At 41.8% G+C, this 21,632-nt stretch overlaps 3 protein-coding genes across 4 annotated transcripts; 2 read left to right on the plus strand and 1 right to left on the minus strand.

Annotated features, from left to right (window-relative positions):
* Nucleotides 1-41: 41 nt before the first annotated feature.
* edrf1 (erythroid differentiation regulatory factor 1) lies at nt 42-12,592 on the minus strand. Of its 2 annotated transcripts, none has more exons than XM_071532696.1 (25): nt 12,143-12,592; nt 11,590-11,798; nt 10,673-10,739; nt 10,469-10,594; nt 9,842-9,966; nt 9,563-9,710; nt 9,188-9,289; nt 8,934-9,055; nt 8,565-8,676; nt 8,201-8,348; nt 7,986-8,097; nt 7,723-7,834; nt 7,077-7,355; nt 6,877-6,948; nt 6,630-6,777; nt 6,174-6,365; nt 5,433-5,633; nt 4,925-4,981; nt 4,142-4,368; nt 3,584-3,742; nt 2,398-2,547; nt 2,002-2,155; nt 1,526-1,641; nt 1,207-1,379; nt 42-983 (listed from the first exon to the last, which is right to left on the minus strand). In XM_071532696.1, exons 1-25 carry the CDS (start codon nt 12,239-12,241, stop codon nt 821-823), a joined length of 3,573 nt encoding a protein of 1,190 aa, XP_071388797.1. In that variant the 5' UTR covers nt 12,242-12,592; the 3' UTR covers nt 42-820. The 2 variants fall into 2 exon arrangements, with proteins under 2 accessions (XP_071388797.1, XP_071388796.1); XM_071532695.1 differs by having other exon boundaries at nt 4,763-4,981.
* LOC139655315 (autophagy-related protein 16-1) lies at nt 12,448-17,759 on the plus strand. The gene is made up of 7 exons (XM_071532687.1): nt 12,448-12,457; nt 13,846-13,909; nt 14,022-14,100; nt 15,442-15,515; nt 16,341-16,592; nt 16,746-16,870; nt 17,686-17,759. The coding sequence occupies exons 1-7, from the start codon at nt 12,448-12,450 to the stop codon at nt 17,757-17,759; spliced, it is 678 nt and encodes a 225-aa protein (XP_071388788.1).
* A 1,491-nt stretch (nt 17,760-19,250) lies between these two features.
* On the plus strand, nt 19,251-20,860 carry tex36 (testis expressed 36). Its single transcript, XM_071532688.1, has 4 exons — nt 19,251-19,301; nt 19,374-19,514; nt 19,770-19,844; nt 20,513-20,860. Exons 1-4 carry the CDS (start codon nt 19,251-19,253, stop codon nt 20,858-20,860), a joined length of 615 nt encoding a protein of 204 aa, XP_071388789.1.
* The last annotated feature ends 772 nt before the right edge of the window (nt 20,861-21,632 follow it).

The following is a 21,632-nucleotide window of genomic DNA, read 5'->3' on the forward strand; positions in this document are numbered from 1 at the left end:
GTTTAGAGGCAGAAGCTGTAGAAAATCAGAGCAACAATGCATAAAATTCAAAAACCTTTTATTTTATGGCACAGCAAACATGCTGATATAAACTCACATTCAAACATTCAGCAATGTGGACAAACTAGCCTCTGATGAGAGTGTTTGCATTGAACGTTGCCAAGCTATTGCACATTGTCGTTTTGGAAAAGTAAATACTTTGACATTTTTGAGCTTATTTCTACTTAAGCACTTGTCAGTCATCAATCTCACTTAATATGTTTTATTCACAGCATTATTGGTATTATTGAATATCAAAACACCAATATTATTGAAATTAATCAACATCACCCAAGTGGATCCATGCTAGATGATTCATCTCTTGTAAATTGGCCCATAACTGTTTGGGTATTCTCACGTAGCCACAGCTCCATGTAAAACAACAGAGGTGTGGCTCACTGTTTGGGTAACAAGCAAAAAAAAAAAATCCTTCAGGATTTACAACCCTTTTCACAAAAATGTACAATCCAAAACGTGTGATGCAAGTGTTAGAAAATGGATTCATTGCTCATTTCAAAAGGCACAGGTGGTGAACTCTGCTTTGACATTGCCATTAAGCGTGGGACAGTGTTGCCTGAGCATTTGCCCATTTGTAATGGAGGTTATGGATCACTGTTTTCGGACAGGTCGGCTTATTAGATTGCTACGTGTCTCACAGAATCTACACTTTTAAGACAATGTTGTGCAAGTAAACCTCTTCCTAGGAATGGGGCTTGGACTTCAGGCTTGGTGTGGAGGGCAGAGTCAAACTCCTGAGGGTCTTTGTTGATTTATGTCATTATCATGAATTCGCCCCGGCGTTGCCACTTGCTGTTTGTGGGTTCAGATGCTGCAGCAGCTCCATGTAGAGCTCGACACGGCTGAGGAGCGGTGCATTTTTCTCAGCGCGTAGCAGCTTGGAGTACACAGTCTTATAGATCTTCAGCAGCTCCTCGTCCTTATTGCTGTAATACACACAAGCCAGCAAATGAGTTGGCCAGATGGTGACTAATACTGTACTGCATAAGGGTAGAGGCTAGATTCATAACCAACATCCTGCTAAAGGAAGTTTTGCACCTAACCAAACTGGCACTGACAGAGCAGTGTGAAAATTTAACAAAATTCAGATAAAGACATACATACAGGTGTAGGTAAATATGGCAAAAAGAGTACCAGATTCTCCCTCACCTTGGTTTGCGCTTCATAGCCGTCATCAGTTTGACCAGCTGCAGCAGCAGGAAGGAGAAACTTGGCTCAAACACACCAATCAACTTCATCACTTCCTGGAGGTTCAGTCCTGAGGAGGCGGGACCATCGGCCACATCAGGAGACTCTGTCGGCTCGGCTGGCTCTGATGTCAACTGTAGACACAGAAGTGATGGGTGATGGATTTGTGAAGCTTCAAAAGGTTGAGCGAGTACCAGAGAGCATTTCCCCATCTTCAACAGGCACATGCATTCTCCTGTACTCCTTCCACAAAGGAACTCAGTCAAACTAAGAAAACTACCTCTGTCGGCTCCTCCAGCAGTTCCTTACGGATGAGCTGGAAGGCAAAGCGAGTCTCTGTCATGATCTCCAGGGCTCCTGTCAGGGTCTTCAGCTTAGCTCCATTGCTGCTCTGACCTGTGGCAACACAACGTGCAATAATATTGTTAGAGGATGGAAATGATAAAAAACACTATGGTGGTACATAATTATAATAACCAATGAATAACCAATGTTGTCCAGTTCAAACGCCTCTCTTATGTCAGAACTGAACATTATTGTCATAAAATGTTGTGGGAGCCTACAGCTTTAAAATTTTACCCAGTTGGGATATAAATTGATTCTCATTCTGCATTTGTAGTACCCAAGTTTCGGACTCTTGCAAGAATATTGACAGTTTTTCACCTCTAGTTTATTGAGAATTAGCTCACTCCTCTCTCATCCCAGCATTATTATGGAACTTGGTGTAACTGATACTGTGGTGTAACTGTTACTCGCCTGCCATGGTAAACTCAGCGAAGGCCACCCTCTCCAGCAGTGTGCGCAGCAGCTCGCAGGGCGCATCTTTGAGGCTGAGGAATAAGCGAACAGCTTTGCTGTAGTGGAGCTCTGCCAGGCTCCGATGCTGCTTCCTCAAGTGTTCATCCCCCACCTGGCACACACATTAGAGCCAAAAACAGACACTGGCTTCAGTATACATTATACTGCCTGTGTAGATGATACAGGCATCCAGACACCATCGATGTTTAAGTTTTTCCTCAAACAAAAAAAAACGATTTTTTCTCAAGGGTGTCATAAGCACCACATGAATTATTAACACAAAGACAGATATTCAGAATGAAGAAATGTATTTGTATATTATTTTGCAATACAACATATACAGTGTTTTCCCACCTGGTTGCGGAAGCAGCTGTGGTACATGGAGGCCAGGCGGTGGTGAATGGTGGCAGCTCTGTACTGGTAGAGCGGCTGGCGAGCCGACTCCGTCTGGAGATCACAGTACTTCAGGGACTTCATCATGGCTTCAGTCACCTCCCGCTCAATCTGGCAACACACAGGGGAAGGATGATGTGAGTAGGGCTGCTACAATAATTACATAGGGGGATTGCAATTATAAGAGCCAACCGCAATTATTGAGTATGACCGCAATTGTTTTGTTTTCACCTTAAGAATTTTCTTTAAAATAAAGTGCTGTCCTGTCCTGTTGCCCACTAGGTCATTACTGAGATTTAGATCACACTGCCTGTTAAATAGCCTAAATCTCTGAGCAGGGAGAGGTCTGGTGAGGTTAGATGACGTTTTCGCACATGTTGGATGTTGAGATAAACTCCATGGAAACTAATTTCATACATATATTCACATATATGTAGAGGAATAGTGTGATGAGTTCCCGGACATGAAACTGAAAATATTCACTGCACTGTATTTCTACACAATATATGAGGTAAAAACATGGATATCAGCAGCTACTGGTCTGAAAAAAAGTTTGAACACACTTTTATCAGTCAAACCATGCGGCGACTGTAATGTTATTTAATCAAGTTATAGCTACGCCTCCATTTCCCCCCCTGTATATGTTATAACATTTTAGACATAAATAGGCACACTAATTTGACTGTTGCTTTATTCCAAAGATAAAGTTTTACAGCAGGACGCATTTCCTTTGTACTGTACATTAGGTTATTAGATTGCTGTAGACGCCAACATCAGCTGTAACACTGTGCCATCTATTGGTGTTCATTTGAAGTTTACCGATGCTCTTTTCCCTTGGTCCAATGTTATCATTGTCTATTTTTAATATTGCTGCCTATTTGTTATTTCATGTGCTCAGTTCATTACTCACTCTCCTTGGAGAAAAAAGACAATTAAATCATTAATCTCAATTATTTGTGAGGCAATAATCATCATTACAAAATTTTATGATTGCCACAGCCCTAGATGTGACTAATTGTGATCATAAAATATACAGGTCCAGGTGCTATTTATTTGCTGATGCAAAACAACTGATGGTAGGCTCGTGTATAGTGGCCATGATTTATCTCAACACACTACAGAAGTGGCAGACAACGTGCAAATTTACCTGCTCCTGGGCCTTCCTGGACAGCGGGGCGTAGTCCTGCAGCAGAGTGGCCAGGGTGAAATAAGTAGTTGACAGCTCCCAATTCACACTGTCCCACACCGCTGGGTGGTTCCCTCTGCTTGACAGTGACTTCATAGCCCGCAAGTAGTAGTCTATGGCCTGGGGTGATAATAAGAGGGAAAAAAACTAAATTAGGAATAGGAGAGAGAGAGAGAGAGCGCGAGAGAGAGAGCGAGAGAGAGAGCGAGAGAGAGCAAGAGAGAGCGAGAGAGAGAGCGAGAGTGAGTGAGTGAGTGAGTGAGTGAGTGAGAGAGAGTGAGAGAGAGAGTGAGAGAGAGAGAGAGAGCGAGAGTGAGTGAGTGAGAGAGAGTGAGAGAGAGAGAGTGAGAGAGAGAGAGAGTACAGATTGACTGATATAGAAAAGAGAGGGCAAGAAGTAAAGAAGACGTACAAAAAAAAAGGAAAAACAAGAAGTAACCAGAAAAACAATAATTTGCCATTGTTCCATTTTGAATACTCATATGCAGAAATCAAGACATAAAGGGTTTTCCATGGCACCTTATTGTAGTAGAGGGCCTCTTCAGGTGAGAACTCCCCTCTGCTCTGGTCGGCAGAGTTGGCACAGTGGGCCTGGGCACAGATCCTCATCAGCCTGCCAGTATTACACAGCAGCAGGGCCGTGTTGGTGCTATCCCCGATGGCCTCAAAGTCTTTCATACCCTTCTCAAAGAAGGCAAAACTTTTCTTCCACATCTCCTGCTCTGCCACAGACACTGAACTCTTCGCTGGAAAGGGAGCAGGGACAGGAGAGTGAGATTAAAGAAGTGTGGAAACAAAGGCAGATAAAAAGAAAGATGAGCAGAATGGAGTCAGAGATTTTTAAGAAGTCCATTTTTACTCCAAGTTATATCAAGTATGTTGTTGACTGATAGAGATTGTGGCCTCCTGATCTGACACTATTAACCTTCCACACAGCATCTAAATGTCAACATTACTCATGTCAGTTCAGAAATTCTGGGTATGTGAGAAGCAAATTACATAAATAAATTCTAAAAATTACATAAATCAAGGAGGCTACCAGTTAAAAGGAAGGACAGTATCTTTGTGCTGCATTCTGTTCCATTATATTGGTCAACACAATCTCTAAAGTTCAATCTGTTGTCCATTTATCCAGCGCACCTTCCTTGTCAGTCTGCATGGCTGCAGCCTGGTTCATATAGTAGACCCCCATCTCGTTGCGGATGTTCCCCAGCCTTTTGAGCACCTGAGTCAGCTGATCCGATCCGTGATCTTTCACAGCGCCGGAGATGAGCAGATCATACGCCGCCTCGTAGCACTTACTGCTAACAAACAGCTGGTACTCTGGGTCCATGGCCAGGTCTGTTGCCATGTTGAAGGCTAATGGGTTGAAAGAGGAGTGGAGTGGTGGAGTAAGGATTGAGAGATAGGGAGACAGCATAAAGAGGTTATGGAAATTGCTTATGAATAAGCTCAAGACTTTCAAAGAATTATACCAAATGTACCACTTCCACTGTATATCAAAATAAAGTGATCAATAGTAGAAAATGACAACGATAAGGATAAACGATGAGCCAAGGACTGATGGGAAAGCAAGCAGAGCCTTGAAATGAATGTGAATAATGTAGAAATTGAAATGAAGGAATTGACATGAGAAAAGGAGAAGCTGTATAAACGTCTTTGACTTGTTTAACATCTAAGATGATTTATCTTCAGCAGCATTTGTTTACGTCAACAGCTCATTTCAATATCACAGGCTAGAGAGTCAGACACTACATGTAGGGTAATTTGCATGTTTGTGTTGTAGATGCATCTGTAGTAAGCAACTGACCCTGGCAGCTACTCTCTCTGTGCAGGCTATGCAGGATCTCTTGATCCTCTTTGGTCTGGTAGCTGTATTCCTCCAGGTACGCCGCTCTGTTGCTGGCATTCTGGGCCAACATCAGCTGGATGTCCCCACAGAGAGACAGGCACTGGCTGTGAAACAGCAGCACCCGCAGGTGCAGTGTACCGCTCACTGAACAATAGGCATCTGGAGAGATCAAGGGAGGGAGAAGGGAAAGTGAGAGAGAAAAGAGTGGAGTGGGGTTAATTTATTGCTTTAATAAAATTGCAGTGACACAACATTGTAAAGAAAATAAAAATACAAATGTTGAATATATATATTTTTTTAATCACTCATAATAATAACTGAATATTATTCTTCCACCAAGCAATATAGTTTTAGCAGCAGTATGAGTGGTGATTTTAAATAAACATTTATGTGGTCAAAGGTGTGCGTTTATTGGAAATTTTACTACAGCTTCTAAACCAGCCAATCAGAAGAGAGGACGGGAACTATCTGAACAGCTTAATCCAGTGGAAATAAAAGTCAGTCTAGAAGTATCATTTATATCTGCATCTTACTTCTAAAAATTCCTATGACAACAGAGCAACAGGTCAACCACATGAGTTTCCACATGAACACCAGACCAACGAAAAAAAAATTTAAATATTGAACAGAACTGACAAACATGACTACATTTCCCAATGTCCCTAGTGGGTCGCACATTGACAACATAGGCCTACTTACCGTGGCACTGCAAAGCCAGCTTGATGTAGCGCAAGGCTCGCCCGTACTTGAGCAAGTTGGTGGCTGCGTCAGACAGGACATAGTAGGCCTTGGAGGCCTTGAGGAAGAGCTGCAGTTTCATGCGGTGCTGCCAAGAGCCGGGGATCATCCCCGAGCGGGTCGGGTGCTTCTGGTCCTCTTGGAAGGGTCCCGCTGCACCCACACAGGTTGGGAGACGAGAGGGAGAAAGAGAGGTGGAACGTTGTAAGATGAAGGCAAGGTAGTCAAGTCATTTTGTGCACCAATTTGTCTACTTGGCATGACAAATACTTGCGACTAAATGGATTTGAATCACAGCATATGCCATTCTGTTACATACAGCTCATCCTTTTCCTGTTTTATTATGCAGCATTATATCAAACATCATATAAAACGAGGATGGTAAACTGCCAAAGAGATGGTACTGGTGATGCTGACCTCTCTCCAGGAGGAGAGCGATGCCTTTCTCAGCAGCGCAAGCTCCAGTCGCACTTCTGTCCTCATATTTGAGAGGAATGGGTGTGTTGGGGTCTGCAGCTGGGAGATCACTCTCCTTCTTGATGCTGCCATCCACTGCTTTCAATCCCTGTCCATTAGATTACAGCCATTTATTAATATACGACAAACTGTGACACACCTCCCCATTTTTATGTGTATTGATCATCAATATCATGCAGAGACTCACCTTTAGTACATAGCTCAGGACGTGTCTGCATCTCTCTTCTTTGTCTTGAGACACAGGGAAAGCGTAACTTGGCTGTAAGCATCAAAACAAAAAAGAGAGTTTTATCCATTGTATACTTTGGTATTTATTTAGACTTTCCACACTATCCCCTTTGGTCTATATAGAGGAGAGGGCAGCCAAACGTTGAGAGCAGCACTCACTCTGATCTGGTGGGTGGAGGTGTATTTCTCTGGGACAGACAGCTCCCCTACAGAGCGGATCACAGCCACGGCTTTACTGTCATCCTGTGGGTCGGAGCAGGTGCTGTAGGAGCAGTTCTCGTCGCTGTCATCTGGCAGCTCCTCCTCCTCTTCCTCCCCCTCTTCGTCGCTGTAGCTGTCCTCAGAGCCGCCGGCCCGGAGCGACTCCCCTCTGTCTTCTTCAGGAGGCTCGTCGAGCTGGAACAGCTCCGACAGCATGTAGTGGGCCGAGGCGATGATCTGAGCAGACAGGAGATAGAGAGGAGTCGGGCTGGAGTCAAGTTCGATCAAACACTACGGTGTGCCCAGAGATGGTCGAGTGGTTGAGTCCCCCCACCTCTGAAACCACCTGTGACCCCCCCAGCCTACGATTGTGTTTTCTCTTACCTCCCCCCACTGTCTAAATATAGAATAAAAATACTAAAACGTGAGTGGACTCTCTGCTCTCCTTTTGAGAAAAAAAATCTTAAAAATCACACTATTTGAACATCAAAGGCTAAAGAAGTCAGGAACATAGTTGGTACTTACTAAATCCTGTACTGAGTCACCATCAATGGAGGATTCTCCATTGATAGTGATTCAGTTTTCTACTTGTCCATAATTTTACCTGAGGATGCCTCTCCTGATCCAGCAGTTTGACACAGTTTAAGAGCAGAGTTCTGATTGTCCCGTAGTGCTTCCTGTTTTGCCTGGCCTTCACCATCATGTTGCTGGCCACTCTGCACAAAAAAACAGCACAAAAGAGACAGCCAGTATAGCAATAGCTATAGGTAGAATTTTTCATGCCCTTTTCCAGGTTTTCCATGACTGCAGAAACCCAGGAGCAGACAGGTACTATTACACTTCTGCGTCCGTCTCCCAGATACTTACTTGTAGAGTAGCACAGCCACTGGAAGCGTAAAGGGATTCTGACATTTCTCCTCTTCAGCCTCCTCACACAAAGTGGTGAGATCATAAAGCTTCACAATGTCACTCCCACTGGCTGCGGATCAAAGAAACAACCAACATGAGGAAACATGAGGACAGATAAGAGGACAGCACACATACAAAAAGGAATATAGGTTTAGATTTCACTTATCTCCCACCTTTGAAGAGCCAGTAGGTGTGTCCCTCTTTGGTACAGTTGGACTTGAGGAAGGAGAGGATGTTTTGAGCAATGTCTTTCACCACCCTGGTGGAGAAAGTAGAGTTCTCCAGGTCAGGGATGTCCTCTGTTTTTATCATCTCATATTTCTGCAGGGAAAGCCATAGAGAGAACAACAATTTAGGAATGTCATAACATATCTGTAATATGAATACTGAAAATTGATATAATTGATATATAAGTGATATTCAAATATTGTATGGGCCTTTAAAAATTACCATTTTAATATGAAATTGGGCTAAGACTATCAATTAGATAATAATAACATGGTATGTAATACTGAACAAAAGCCCACAGTGATTTACCTGAACAATGCCATTGACGTGAAAGCACATGACAAGCTCTGGTACATTGCACATCAGGTTGTCCAGCCAGTAGTCGATACCCGTCAGAATGTTGATTGGCTTATTGTTGTCCCTGAAAAACAGACAGGGTAGTGTGTTGAAGCATTATGTTATCGTCTCAAAAAGTGACTGGCCAGTGTGATGGGTGAAGTATTTATTTATCTGTCAAAGACAAAGTTTACCAGCATTTGGCACTTAGTTGGCAGGTGTTAATTTTGGACCCTGGATGGATGTTTGCAGAAGCAACTGATAGTGCTTTTACAGTTTGGTCCTACTGCCTAATACAAGAAAAATTAAAAAGAAAAGAAAAAAGCAAACAGCTATTCCAACCTGAGTCGTAGACTGACTGCAGGGTAGCGACCACCTCCAAAAATAGGCATGTTGGACCCAACCAACATGTGGATATCCTCGAATGTCCACATGATGTTTCGCACAAAGTCGTTCCTTAAACCCTGTCAAACAAATGAGGTCAAACTACATCATCAAGTACATTCATACAATATATACAACATGCAAGGGATATTGGTACAATAAAGAAAGTGACATGAGTTCTGTCATGAAGGAAGACTAAAAGTTTGTGTTACCTGACTGTTCTCCCCCTCGTTGAAGAGTGTAGGGAGATTTTGTTCTTTGGGGACAGACGTCACCTGGCCCAGAGCAAACTTGCTCTCCACAGAAACACTTTCCTGCAGATGAAGTATTAGTCACGCTGTCAGTGCAAGCAGCACTCAAAACACACACACTGAGCAGCCATCCAGCAGCCAGTCTAATCTAGTGACAGCCTAATACATTTCATCTCTCTACTGAGCAATGTGGGAGGCTGAGAATATGGCACAAAAACATTATTCCTGACCAACAACGTGAATAAATTCATACAATGTCTGACACGTCTCTGGAATCTTTTCAGGTCTGGCTGCACTGCTGAAGGGCTACCAAATAACTGCCCCATAGCCAGCTACCTCTTTGGGAACAGCTGATTCCTCTGAGTCAGAGGGTGTGCTGGTGAAGGTGGCGGGCCAGGAAGGACTGAACTCCTCCGCTCCACTCTCCTCCTCCCCTTCATTCAGGTTGTCCGGTACAGGCTCTGCAGCCCCATCACCATTTATACTGGAGGAAACACAGGGATGGAAACACAGTGGTGATGGAGGATGGCCGAGGTAGACGACATCTTTCAAATGAAGTGCAGTCTAAGTCCTACACATGGTTTTTCCATGATGCAAGCAATGCAATCATCTCACCTGTAGTAGAGGAACTTTGACAGGATGGCTTTTTGATACCAGTGTTCTTTGCTCTTCTTTTTCCTCTGCCACTTCTGATCTATCAACCGCTGGTAGAACTCTTTTAGCCATGTCCAATCTCCTGTCTGCAACAACACACACAGAAAGCAGGAAGCATTACACTTAATTAAAATGTATAAAAAAAGGGATATTTTGATTGCCCTCATGTATACAGAATGAAAATTGACAAAGCACATTTCAGGCTTCTACCTCATACACTTTCTTTAAACATCAGGTTACATAAAAGTATTAATCTTTTAGCAACAGTAAGTCAAGTTAAAGGACCGGTCTAAAAGAACTGTCAGTTATGTATCTCAATGTGAAGTCAACTGGAAAATAGTTCAATTTATCTCTTATTTAAGAAACAATAAGAAACAAAACAAACATGACACTGAATTGCTCATAAGTTTCACTCTACATACTGTACTTATCATTCAAAAGCTTCACAGTACACACTGTCTATTATATATAAAAATCAAATCCTGAATCTTGGCACAAGTTCCTCATATGGCAATACCAAGCCACGAGTATCTACACATCAGGGGGTGATCCTTGATTTTAAAGAGTCTGGGAGAAGTCCTGCTGTACCTGAGAGGACCTCATGAAAAGGTCTTGAATGTCTAGCTCATCCAAAAGCAGAGTCCTCCCCACGCGGTGAACAGCCATACTGACATGGGACTTGCTGTAGGGGATTTTCAAAAGCTTCTTGATGTTCTGAGTAGGAGAGAAAAGAGGTTAATGTCAGCTATGTGCACAAAAAACAGTTGTTTGCCTTCCAACAGCTGCACAAACCTCTGAGTCTGACACCACGTCAACATCATCCCCGATGGAATCAATGAAGTCATACGCCATCCCAAAACTGCAAGAGAAGAAGAAAAGGTAGCCTACTTAATCACCATGTACAATATTTCCAAATGGTGATAGAGAGACACCAATATGTACTAATCTGTCTTCCTGGGGGCATCAAGACCATCAAGACAGGCCATCTATCTATCCAGTGAGTTTCCAGTAAATGGTTGCACAGAGCATGGTGCTTTCAGCCTCTAACACAAACCTAGACTTGTATCCTCTCTCAACCTACACACATTCACAAGACATCACCCCCTCTGATGATAACATTATCACATATCCTGTCCTTTGTCCCCCCCAAACTAAAACAGATATTAACTGGAGAAGCAAATACAGCACCGTGTGTTTCGAATTTATGCATTACTCAACAGGTGATCATCATTGATAAAACACATCTTAAAGTATATCCCATGACTTAAGTCAAAACAGTCTATGACTTTATGAAGGAGCTAGAATCCTAAGATGTGAGTACCATGATAGCCCAAAGTAACCAAGTCCAACTTTAACACAACCATGGACAATCAAATCCATTACTATATGTAATTTGAAGCCTTTAAGACTTCCAAGCCTTCTTATAAATAGATTTGTTCTTATTAGAAGAACATAATTTTGAAGATTATCATATCTTTCATTACATGCAATGTGAATAAATATCATAACACTGAGGGTCACCAAGTTCATACAATATTGCGGGAGACTGCATCACAACCTCAACCCCACGCTGTTCTGTAGCTGACCCTGCACTTTGACCTCCCAGAAGTGGACAAGTGAAATAGAGAATTTCTGTAAGGAGATCAACAAAGTATCACACTAGTATTACTAGTAGTAGTAACAGTACTCCCATGATGATGATGTAATACCTGGAAAAAGGCTTGCTCTTGCTGCTGGACCCTAGCACTGTGGTGCCAGCGCTGCCAAGCTGGGGGTTTTCTCTCAGCCAGTTGGCAGGCGGCAGCTTCAGGTCCGTCTTCTCCTGCAGCAGGGCATAGCTGGTAGGAGGTGGGGCAGCAGAGTACTTGACCACAGCGCTGCTCTTTACTTCATTGCCGCTCTGACATGCTTCCAGTTCCTTCAAGATAACAAAGTTAGGCAAGTTTTACATCAGGAGTGACTATCATCAGTTCAGTTCAGGGTTTCATATCAGACATCAGCCAAATGCTGGAAGATTTTGATGTTGGTTGCCCAAGTCTGCCAATTCTACCCGACACTTTGGCTAGTAAACAGTTGTCATTTTTATTGTTTGCAGCTACAGTACAATTAAAACATGTCTGAAAGTGACTGGTGAATTTGCCACTGTAATTGGTGGACAAAATGACAGCTTCAGTTCAGACTGATTAGACTGTAACTGCAGCATGTTTTCACAGCAGTAGCCAGCATCAAAGATATGCCTTGTTCTTGGTTCAGTCAACTCACATGTCTGCCGCTCTCTCCACCACAGAAAGGGACGCTGACGTCTTCCCTTGCATTATCCGAGGGGAACCCATGTTCTCTGTCCACAGGTGACTCGCTCATACTGGACACGGTGCCTTTCAACCGAGTTAACGTTAGCGTGCTCTAACAACAAGACAGCCTATCCATGGCTCGGAAAACCTATGGACAACCGATCCATTAGCTAACAAGCAAAAGATGTCAACATCGGTCGCTAAAGTTAGTAACGTCGCTATAGTTTGCTAGCCTGGCAAGCTAGCTACTCGAACGAGCACCGTTGACTCGTAGAGATGTCAGAAAGTACAGCTTCACACATTAGATTCAAATCTCTCTCTTGTTGTTTTGTTAACGTCAATGTTATCAATGTTTAACCGCAACCGAATAAGTGTTCAGCTTTGCCTCTCATCTCCTCCTCATCAGCCAGCCGCTGCTGTCAGACCAACACGTTACTGCGAAAGGCAAGAAGCAAATAACAACTTCCGCTTTCAGGGAAAAATTAAAGCGTTTTCCATCTAGATACAAATCCACTGCGCTCATCTGCCTCCATATCTCGACGTTCATAATTTTGTCTGAATTTTATAAAGTATACAATAGCCTAATACATTGTGAAATAACAGAAATTATAAATATCACAAAAAAATATTTTAACGCGACCTACTGAGGAAAATGTACGACCCGGAAGTACTAGAATTGACAGGTCCCGTTCGTTTCTAGAAAAGTGGATTCTATTCTATTCTATTCTATTCTGTTATGTTATGTTATGTTTTACTATATTCTATTGTTGCTCTCGTTACACTGATTCATTTATTTATTATTCGGAGTTCAGTGTGATCTCTGAAGTTTAGTGATTCAGCTGCACCAGTTGCCCTTTACGCCTAAAATTAAGTCTGTACATGGACTACTGTTGAACTGTTGCGTCGACTTTCAAGCCTGTAATGTGATTTTGTATTTCTTTTTTTTTTTATCCTTATTTATAGGCCTATTGTAATGATGCTAGTCTCGTGCCATTTCTACTCTGCTCTGGGCCTTAGTGAAGCTTAGTCTTCACATTATTTGTAGTCTTCCCTTTATTATAGGGGGTTTCTTGTTGATATGTTTGTTTTGTTATTTTATTTTACAAGTGATATTATATTATATGATATTATATTACGTTATATTATATTATATTATATTATATTATATTATATTATATTTATATTATATTATATCATATTATATTATATTATTTTATATTATGAAAACTCCGGATCAGGGTCGAGAGGTAACTTCACTCCATTTGGGAGGGAGGGTTTTGTCTCCAAGTTAAGGAATGTCAGCTGAGTGGCTCAACAAGGAGGAGCTGTGAAATTGCACTGCGATCAGCTCATTCCTGTGCGGCACGCTGCAATCCACAACATCCCTCTCCACCCTCGCCAGAAATAAGCAAGACCGACCGTGGGAGACGTAGAAAAAGACTGAACCCCGATTTTTAGAATATTACTTCATCCAATTTGAGGCAAACTTGTGCAGATTACAATGGGGAGCTGGAAAAATCACGTGCGCGCAGGACTGCTACAGAGAGACAGAACTCAGAAAGATCCATACGCTGGCGTCTTCAAAAGTTGTAAGATGAATGTTTACTAATCACAGCTATGGTGGTGATACTCTATCTTCCTCGAATCACTCTGTAAAATCTTTTTTTTTTCCAGTGTCTCAACTGGCAGAACGTTTTGAAATTCGCAAACAAATTTTGGATGCGGTCCAGTCTAAGAGGTTAGACATGCAGAATTTCACATGACTCCCATTTTTATTTGCTGTTCTGGATCTCCAAAGATTGACTTAAAACGTATTTTCTTAACCTTGTAGTCTACTATGTTATTTTCAGTTTAGAAGGACGCGGGCTCGAAGTCGGGAATAGACTCCTTCACCTCCAACTAAAAGAGAGTGAACACCTGACAGAGAAGGTGAGTTAGTTATTGAACAATTCAGAAACAAAAGGTTAGAGATAAAGGATCTGTTTTGCAAAGGAGAGCTAAGGCCAAGACAGCAGCAGCATGTTGGTTACAGACTGAACAACTCTAAAACAGTAGCCTAATAAACAACCTCAAAAAATTACATTAATAGGCTATATTGTTTAAAGTGCCTGCAGGGAAGTCGAGGAGGAAATTGGGAAAGTCAGAAGGGAATATATTACATCTAGCAGGCCCAGTGATTGGCCTACAGTAGCATCCTGTGATTGTTTTGAGGTAGGTGTGTGTGTGTGTGTGTGTGTGTGTGGGGGGGGGGGGGGGGGGGGGGGGGGGGGACTAGTGTGACCCCATTATGCAACATTATCCAACTCTTTTAAAAAGGATTTATTTTAAAACACTGGACTAAAAAGTACAAAACAAGATATTTCGGTGTTCATCCAAACACCATCATCAATTGTAATGAGTGCAGCAGGAAGTAACTCTGGCAAATAAATACACACAAAAAGTCACATGATAAGCACATGGCATGAGGTGTTGAAGTCACATGACTTGTTGAGACGTAATCACTGAGTGTGTGTTTGCCAGAGAAGATGGTGTACAGTGATGCCCCTTCCCCCGCTTGTGAGGTGAACCTGGTATATGCGGTCAAATGCAGTGAGGAGTGCAAAGATCTCTATATTGGGAAAACCAAACAGCCGCTCCGTAGACGCATGTCCCAACACAGGCAAGCAAACTCCTCTGGACAAGACTCAGCAGTCTACACCCACTTACAACAAAAGGAACACAATTTTCACGACCATGATGTACACATCTTGGACAGAGAAGATGGGTGGTTTGAAAGAGGTGTCAAGGAGGCCGTCTATGTTAAAGTGGAACGGCCCTCACTAAACAGAGGAGGGGGTCCGAGACATCACCTGTCCCCAGCCTATAATGCTGTGTTAAAAATGGTTCCTCTGCGCTTTATGGACAAACCAACTTGCTCCACCTCACAAGCGGGGGAAGGGGCATCACTGTAAGCTGCTGGGAACACCATCTTCTCTGGCAAACACACACTCAGTGATTACATCTCAACAAGTCATGTGACTTCAACACCTCATGCCATGAGTGGTGTCAAGAGGTGTCTCTATCATGTGACTTTTGTGTGTATTTATTTGCCAGAGTTACTTCCTGCTGCACTCATTACAACTGATGATGGTGTTTGGATGAACACCGAAACGTCTTGTTTTGTACTTTTTAGTCTAGTGTTTTAAAATAAATCCTTTTTAAACCTTCCATCACCCGGATGTTTTGAAAATTAACTTGCACATTATCCAACTCTGTTGTCTTTGTCCCCAGCTGTCTCAGACTGTCTCTGACCTGACCAGTGTCCTGTATTTGAAAGAGGCTGAACTGCAGTACTGGCAGTCACAGTAAGTTGGACGACCTGTAAATAACCAATTTGAAACAAAAGGGGCAAGTAGGTCCAGATGGAAATCTTTATAATGAAGTGCCAAAAGTACTACTGCTATGTCTGAAATCATGATGGCAGAAAGCTGCTGTGATTGAAGTGCAGCGCTGTCAATCTCTGAACAGCTGCCAGTAATCACTTTTCAAGTGGAGTTTTCCAGGGCCACCTGAAAATAATAAAAAATAAAAATGATGATGAGTGGCCCTGGTGTATTAAATAAGGTTTTAGGGAAAAATGTCTGCTGGCTAGACCTGTCTGGCCTTGCACTGGAAATCCACTAGACCTAAGTGAAATCTTACATGAGGTTGTAACACAGTGTTGTGGTGGTAGCGCTAATGGCATGCTGACTTTTTAATATAGTTGAGGAGGACAGTTTCCAACATTCAGATTGCTATCCTTGACACACACAATGGTTTATATATGGAGAAAGGTTTGTATCAATCATCATTCTCCATTGACATTAGTTGGCATTTAAACTCTCATATACTGTCTTCTTAGTCTAAGGTGTTTTCCATACATCAAGTCACCATCCTGCTGTCTCCCATTGTTTTTATGGATTCATTAAAGGACACTTGGTTGCACTAAATAATATACTAAAAGCTTTAATTCTTAAACCATTAAGTGTTCATTAGTATAGCTTGGTGATGATTAGAAGCTAGATCTCGTCAACTATAATCCAGTATCTGTAAAGAGTGGGGTGGGTAAGTGTACTTGTATTTTGAAGTAACTTTCACAAACGGTGATTAAAAGTAAAAATGACCACCATTTCATTCATCGGCTGTCTCAGGGTCTCCCGCTACCGTCAAGAGGCTCTTACTCTGGCTAAAGGGAGTAATGCCCTGAAGGCCACGCTTTCAGACTGCGAGTTCACAATAGAGAGCCAATCTAAAGAGTTGGCAGCCCTGCGTACAGAACAGAAAGAACTAAGGGAAGCACTGGCAGAGGCCTGGAGAGAGAAGGAGGAACTCCTACAGCGATGGATGGAGGAGAAAAGAGAGGAGGCAGACAGGGTGAACAAGTACAACGACACACAAGAAAGGTAAAACGGGTGCATGCCCTGTTTTGAAAGTGTAATCTCTGGATTTCATTCAAAGTTCAAACACCATCAAGGTTTTACTCAGTTTGACCGACACACGGCAGATTCTTTGAGTGATGAAGTTGTCAGTGATCGATTGTTACTTTTCACCACTAGGTGGCAGCGTTTGGCCAGACGGATGAACAAGCACCTCCACAGGGAGATGGGAAAACATTGTGTTCCCATCGTGAAAAGCTCTTGGAGCGGTGCAACAGAAACGTCTCCATCATCAGCCATTCAAAGTAAGCATCAGCATCATATGAATATTAGAGAGCATAATGGAGTAGGTGGTAGCCCTGTGGTTTGATGTCATTACCCATCTTTTAATGTGAAGTCAAATGTCAACATCTGTTCTTTCCACTTGAGAAACCATCTGAAATTAGGATTGTACTTCGCACTGTGGAATAGATTCAGACACAGCTGGCACGTCCATCAGGCAGCGTTAGGCGACCACCTAGGATCTGCAGTGAGGCAACAGAAGTCTGCTGTTCCTCTGAACTCCGTGATTCAGTACTCTAAATGCACAGCATCAGTTTACCTAATAACAGCCATGGCTGATTAGTTTAAATACTAGGATTGGCTAATCTTTAGTCATTAGGCCCACTCAGAGCAATTTTCATCTAGTAGCTAAGTGTCTGTGATTTTTTTTTTTTTTTTTTGGCCCCCAACTCCCTCATCATGTCTCAACTCCCCCTACAAACACACACACACACACACACACACACACACACACACAGTATCTAGATGTGCAAATGAAAACATGCATACATTAATTCCATCAAGGTAAACCATCCAGTTTAAAAATGGTATCAAATGACAGCGTCATTATATTATAAAAAATTATATTATAAAAATTATATTTTTTGGAGGCCGGTTCTGGATCCAGACTACTAAACTATGTTATACCACGAAACCACTGTCTTTATGCATTTCAAATTAATGTAACGTTATAGATGGGATGGACAGTAACCTCTTTCTCCTTATCAGCCATGATGTGTGTTACCTTCTCTTCTAAAACATTTAATACAATGTCTTTGCATGCTCATCTTGTCTTCAGGGAATAATAATAATACGGACAGACACCAGGGACAGTCAGACAACAACTGTGTCCCAACTACGGTGAAGGTCTAGTGTCTCTATGACTTCCTGAAAACGACAGTGTTCAGCACAAGGATTACCTCTCTTTCCTCACTGCTTCCTCACAGTTGAAAAACTAATTCCTGCTGATGGCCCAGGAGTGGCTCATTGTGACTAAAATGTTGCCTTCTGTTAGAAACTGTTATGAAAAATGTGTTTTTAACTCTAGCTCAAGAATTGGGCAATTTAAAGGTCCCATATTATAGGAATTCAAAGTTTCCTCTATTTATATACATATACGATCAAACATGTTCAATGAATTGTTAAAGTTGTATTTTGTTTGAGTTGGACTGAAAGTTATTGCATTTTCAAAAATGTGCCCTTTTTTCACAGGCAGTTTCAGACTAACCCCAGTAGCATCACAACTGGATTGTTCTTGATTGGCTCCCATCACTAAAGAATTTCTAAAATCCTTCCAATCAGATCAGTTTGCAGAATTTTAATTGACACGCCTGCTGGAAAGCCTCCACTCAGCAGGTTTACCTCATTTAAATTAGAGGAGCTGGTGGTGTTGTCCAATCAGAGTCCAGTATGTTCTGCCTGTGAGGACTGTAGGCTTCAAATTAATTAAATTTAACTATTCAAATACATTTATTTACAAAAAAAAAGAGGAACATTATTTAAATCCCAAGCAAGTATATTTGAAAAAATAAATACATTTTAAAAAATCATGAAAACTGAATAATATGAGACCTTTGATGCTTTTAGACATTTTAAAATGACCTTTGAATCATTAACATTTCATATTAAAGTGGAAAAAAACAAGTTAGCTATCCCAGATGAATATTTACTGTCATTGTATGTAACAATGTGTACTATTGTTTTTATTTTACATTAAGTGCGAAATAAATTAACTAATGCCAATGTCCACTTCTCTTAAGTATTATTCCTGTGGTGTTTTGAGTGAGTGGCCGCTCTTAGTCACTTTGCCATCCATCAGAGATCACCATCACTGGTAGCAAACAAAGCTATGCTCATTGTAATTCCCAAACACTTGATCACAATAGGTACCACAACAACTTTATGGCTTGTTAGTTGCAAACTGTCCTCAGTTGCTAAGCTGCAGAGTTCCTGAACAAAGACTGTCCTGGTTATTGATGGGGAACAAGCCTCCACATTTCCAGAAAAAGACAGAAAAATCATAGTTAAGTTCTTCATTTGTTGTCATTTATTGTTCAAAAGACAATTCTGTACAAGTACAGTTCCAGCTCATCAGTCTTTTGTGATTACTTTTTCTGTGTGTTTGATTATTTTGACATTGCTATTACTTATACAGCAGCATGATAAATCACCAATATAAAGTTTTCTTTTACCCTCGGAATTCTAATTCCACGTCTCCATGGCAAACTCAGATCAAATTTCAGATTGTTTGTGCGCAGCATGTTTCCATAGTCACCAATGTTTGCATGGTAAGTTGGCCTATGTGTGAAGTGTAATCAAGAAATACTCAATGGACTCAACATCTAAATCCCCAACTCTATCAAAATGGTAAAAGGTGGCAAGAGGTATTCTTCAATGAGCAATGATGCCAAATGGGTAAGAAATTCCTTTGAGACATAATGTTAAACCTGGCCATACAATTAGCTTTATTATTTTTATTTTTTTCAGTTTGCTCATACAGGTTTACCAGAAAATGATACAAGAAACCGTGAGGCTCGTACAAGCACTGGGACTATGCTGACTCAGATTCAGTCGTCATTGCCCCAGGCTTTGAACTTTGAGCGCTATCCTAAGTGGAAAACTCAGCAGGTGCATCTCTAGATAACATCACACTCTGCAGTCTGTTATTTTTTCATGCTTCTTTCATTTTGCCTCATCATAGTACATTCATTGCCCAGAGCTTAGCCTTTTAAGGACTTCACTGGAATTATCTGCAAATCAGCAAAGAAAGAAAAAGCCCTACTCATTTTAGCCCATTCTGTCACATTATATTCAGTTAGTGTTTTCCACATAACACTGCCCTGCCAATCTGACTTTTTTTTTTTATTCCGAGTAACTTTACAGAAGTCCAGAGAGTATCCATTCTCAGCCCACCACAACAGACGTGCATTACAAGACAGCATCACTGTCTTTACTCATGTGAGTATGAGGAGGAGTGTGAGGGTGTTAGCAAATCTTCAGTTCCAGCACATTGAACATCGAATGGAAACTGTGTCTTTTTAATTAGAGGTGGGGACTCGAGTTACATGATTTAGACTTGAATCAGACCCGAGTCGCAATTGTAATTGCTTGAGACTTGACTTTGATGCATGAAGAGAATACTTGAGACTTGACTTGACTTGGGTTCTGGTGACTTGGGACTTGGCTTTGACTTGTACTTTGACGACTTGAAAAGATTTCTAAAGTCTTGAAAAAACATCTTGTGTTTGTGTAAATGACTTTTGATTGAAAGTGATGAGATTTGTTCCAACAGACGACTGAATTTAAATTGTTTTCTGTCTTTTGTGTTGAATGATTGAATTTATTGAAGTTGAAACTGATTATAGAAATCAAACTCATGACGCTCTTACCAAGTTTTTATCCTGTTAAAACCATATTGAATTGAAAAGTCCTAGAGTTTTTGTTTTCTGTAAAAGCTGGACTCTTGAGATTTGTTCTGACTTGACTTGGTGTTCTACATTTTAGACTTGAGACTTGACATTAATGACATTGGCTAATTGGCTTGAGACCGACTTGGGACTCGAGCGAAGTTGGCTTGGTCACACCTCTGTTTTTAATGGATCCATTCTCCTGTTGGCGTACTGCAGGGTGTGGGTCGCAGGAAGTGTCTTGATGACCACAGACAGCACGACTCCCACTTCTGCCTGTGCCACGACGGAGCTGGCGGTGGCTCTGGAGGGACCAGGGGGAACTTCACGGCCTCCCAGACTGAGTGTGTGGACCGGCAGGGTGTTGAGGTTGCAGCCAGTGCCAGCCGGTTCCCCCACAACCATCAGCAGAGGTCTGCGGAGGCAGCTGCGGCCCAGGCAGAGGGGACCTTCATGTGGTTCGGACGGCATGACTCTGACCTCTCAGAGCCTCTGGGACTGCTGGCAGCTACCAACTGTTCAGCACCCTCCATTCCCCCAAGATACTCCTACCTCAGAAGGCAATAGATGGCATCTTTGACTTGGGTAGATATAGGGAGAGGGAAGTTAACTTTTGGATGGTTCCAGCTGTCAAATAAAGAATTGAATTAGAACTCCATGCTGTTTTCTGTTCTTTTGAAGACATGTTTCCCACTGATGGAGTTTCTTATCATGGGATTTTGAGAGGTGTATTCCAACAGGGAAATCAGGGAATTTCATAAATTCTTTGGGGGAATATCATGGAATTTTACCAATGTAAAGATTTGGTTTACACTTTACAGGAATTTACCAGAATGTATTTTCAAAAGTGTTTCACACATTTATTGCATTAAGTCAATGGTTCTCAACCTTTTTGGCTTGTGACCCCTAAAGACGAAGTGATGCCTACTGGTGACCCTCCATCACAGGCTGCATATGCAGAGTGGTGAACAGTTCAATCAAAGAATGATCTTTCCTTTTCACGTAATTTAATTTGATCAATTATCAGAGGAGGCCTAGAGGAAGAAAAAAGGGAAAATCACAAAAAAGACATGATAATAAATTGGTAAAGTAGAAATTTGTTTTTTCCTATCCCATAAATTACATCTGAAAAATTATTTTGTGACCCCCTGGGGGGTCCCAGCCCCCAAGTTGAGAACCACTGCATCAGATGATGGTTTTCAGCTGATTTTCTCTGAAGCAAGCCCAACTGGAGTAGAAACCAAACTGTTCACCTCTCTAGAACCTTTCTGAGCTGAAAAACAACATGAACAAACCAGGAGGGAATAACATTTTTAGGTCATGGAAGTGCTTAACTTAG

Source organism: Centroberyx affinis, unplaced genomic scaffold, assembly GCF_046629955.1.
Source record: "Centroberyx affinis isolate AG114_WGS23_722 - 3 ecotype Tasmania unplaced genomic scaffold, CSIRO-AGI_Caff_v1 ptg002234l_1, whole genome shotgun sequence".
NCBI lineage: Eukaryota > Metazoa > Chordata > Actinopteri > Beryciformes > Berycidae > Centroberyx > Centroberyx affinis.

Excerpts from the sequence above, each read along its gene's own strand:
- LOC139655315 (XM_071532687.1), top strand. Across the intron at positions 14,101-15,441 it reads GTGAACACCTGACAGAGAAG|CTGTCTCAGACTGTCTCTGA; the intron begins GTGAGTTAGTTA and ends CTTTGTCCCCAG. Across the intron at positions 16,871-17,685 it reads TCCATCATCAGCCATTCAAA|GGAATAATAATAATACGGAC; the intron begins GTAAGCATCAGC and ends TCTTGTCTTCAG.
- tex36 (XM_071532688.1), top strand. The coding sequence starts at position 19,251 with ATGGTAAAAGGTGGCAAGAGGTATTCTTCAATGAGCAATGATGCCAAA. Across the intron at positions 19,515-19,769 it reads CTAAGTGGAAAACTCAGCAG|AAGTCCAGAGAGTATCCATT; the intron begins GTGCATCTCTAG and ends GTAACTTTACAG. Across the intron at positions 19,845-20,512 it reads GCATCACTGTCTTTACTCAT|GGTGTGGGTCGCAGGAAGTG; the intron begins GTGAGTATGAGG and ends GGCGTACTGCAG.
- edrf1 (XM_071532695.1), bottom strand. The coding sequence starts at position 12,241 with ATGAGCGAGTCACCTGTGGACAGAGAACATGGGTTCCCCTCGGATAAT. Across the intron at positions 8,349-8,564 it reads ACGTCAATGGCATTGTTCAG|AAATATGAGATGATAAAAAC; the intron begins GTAAATCACTGT and ends CTTTCCCTGCAG. Across the intron at positions 6,778-6,876 it reads TCCTGAGCTATGTACTAAAG|GGATTGAAAGCAGTGGATGG; the intron begins GTGAGTCTCTGC and ends TCTAATGGACAG.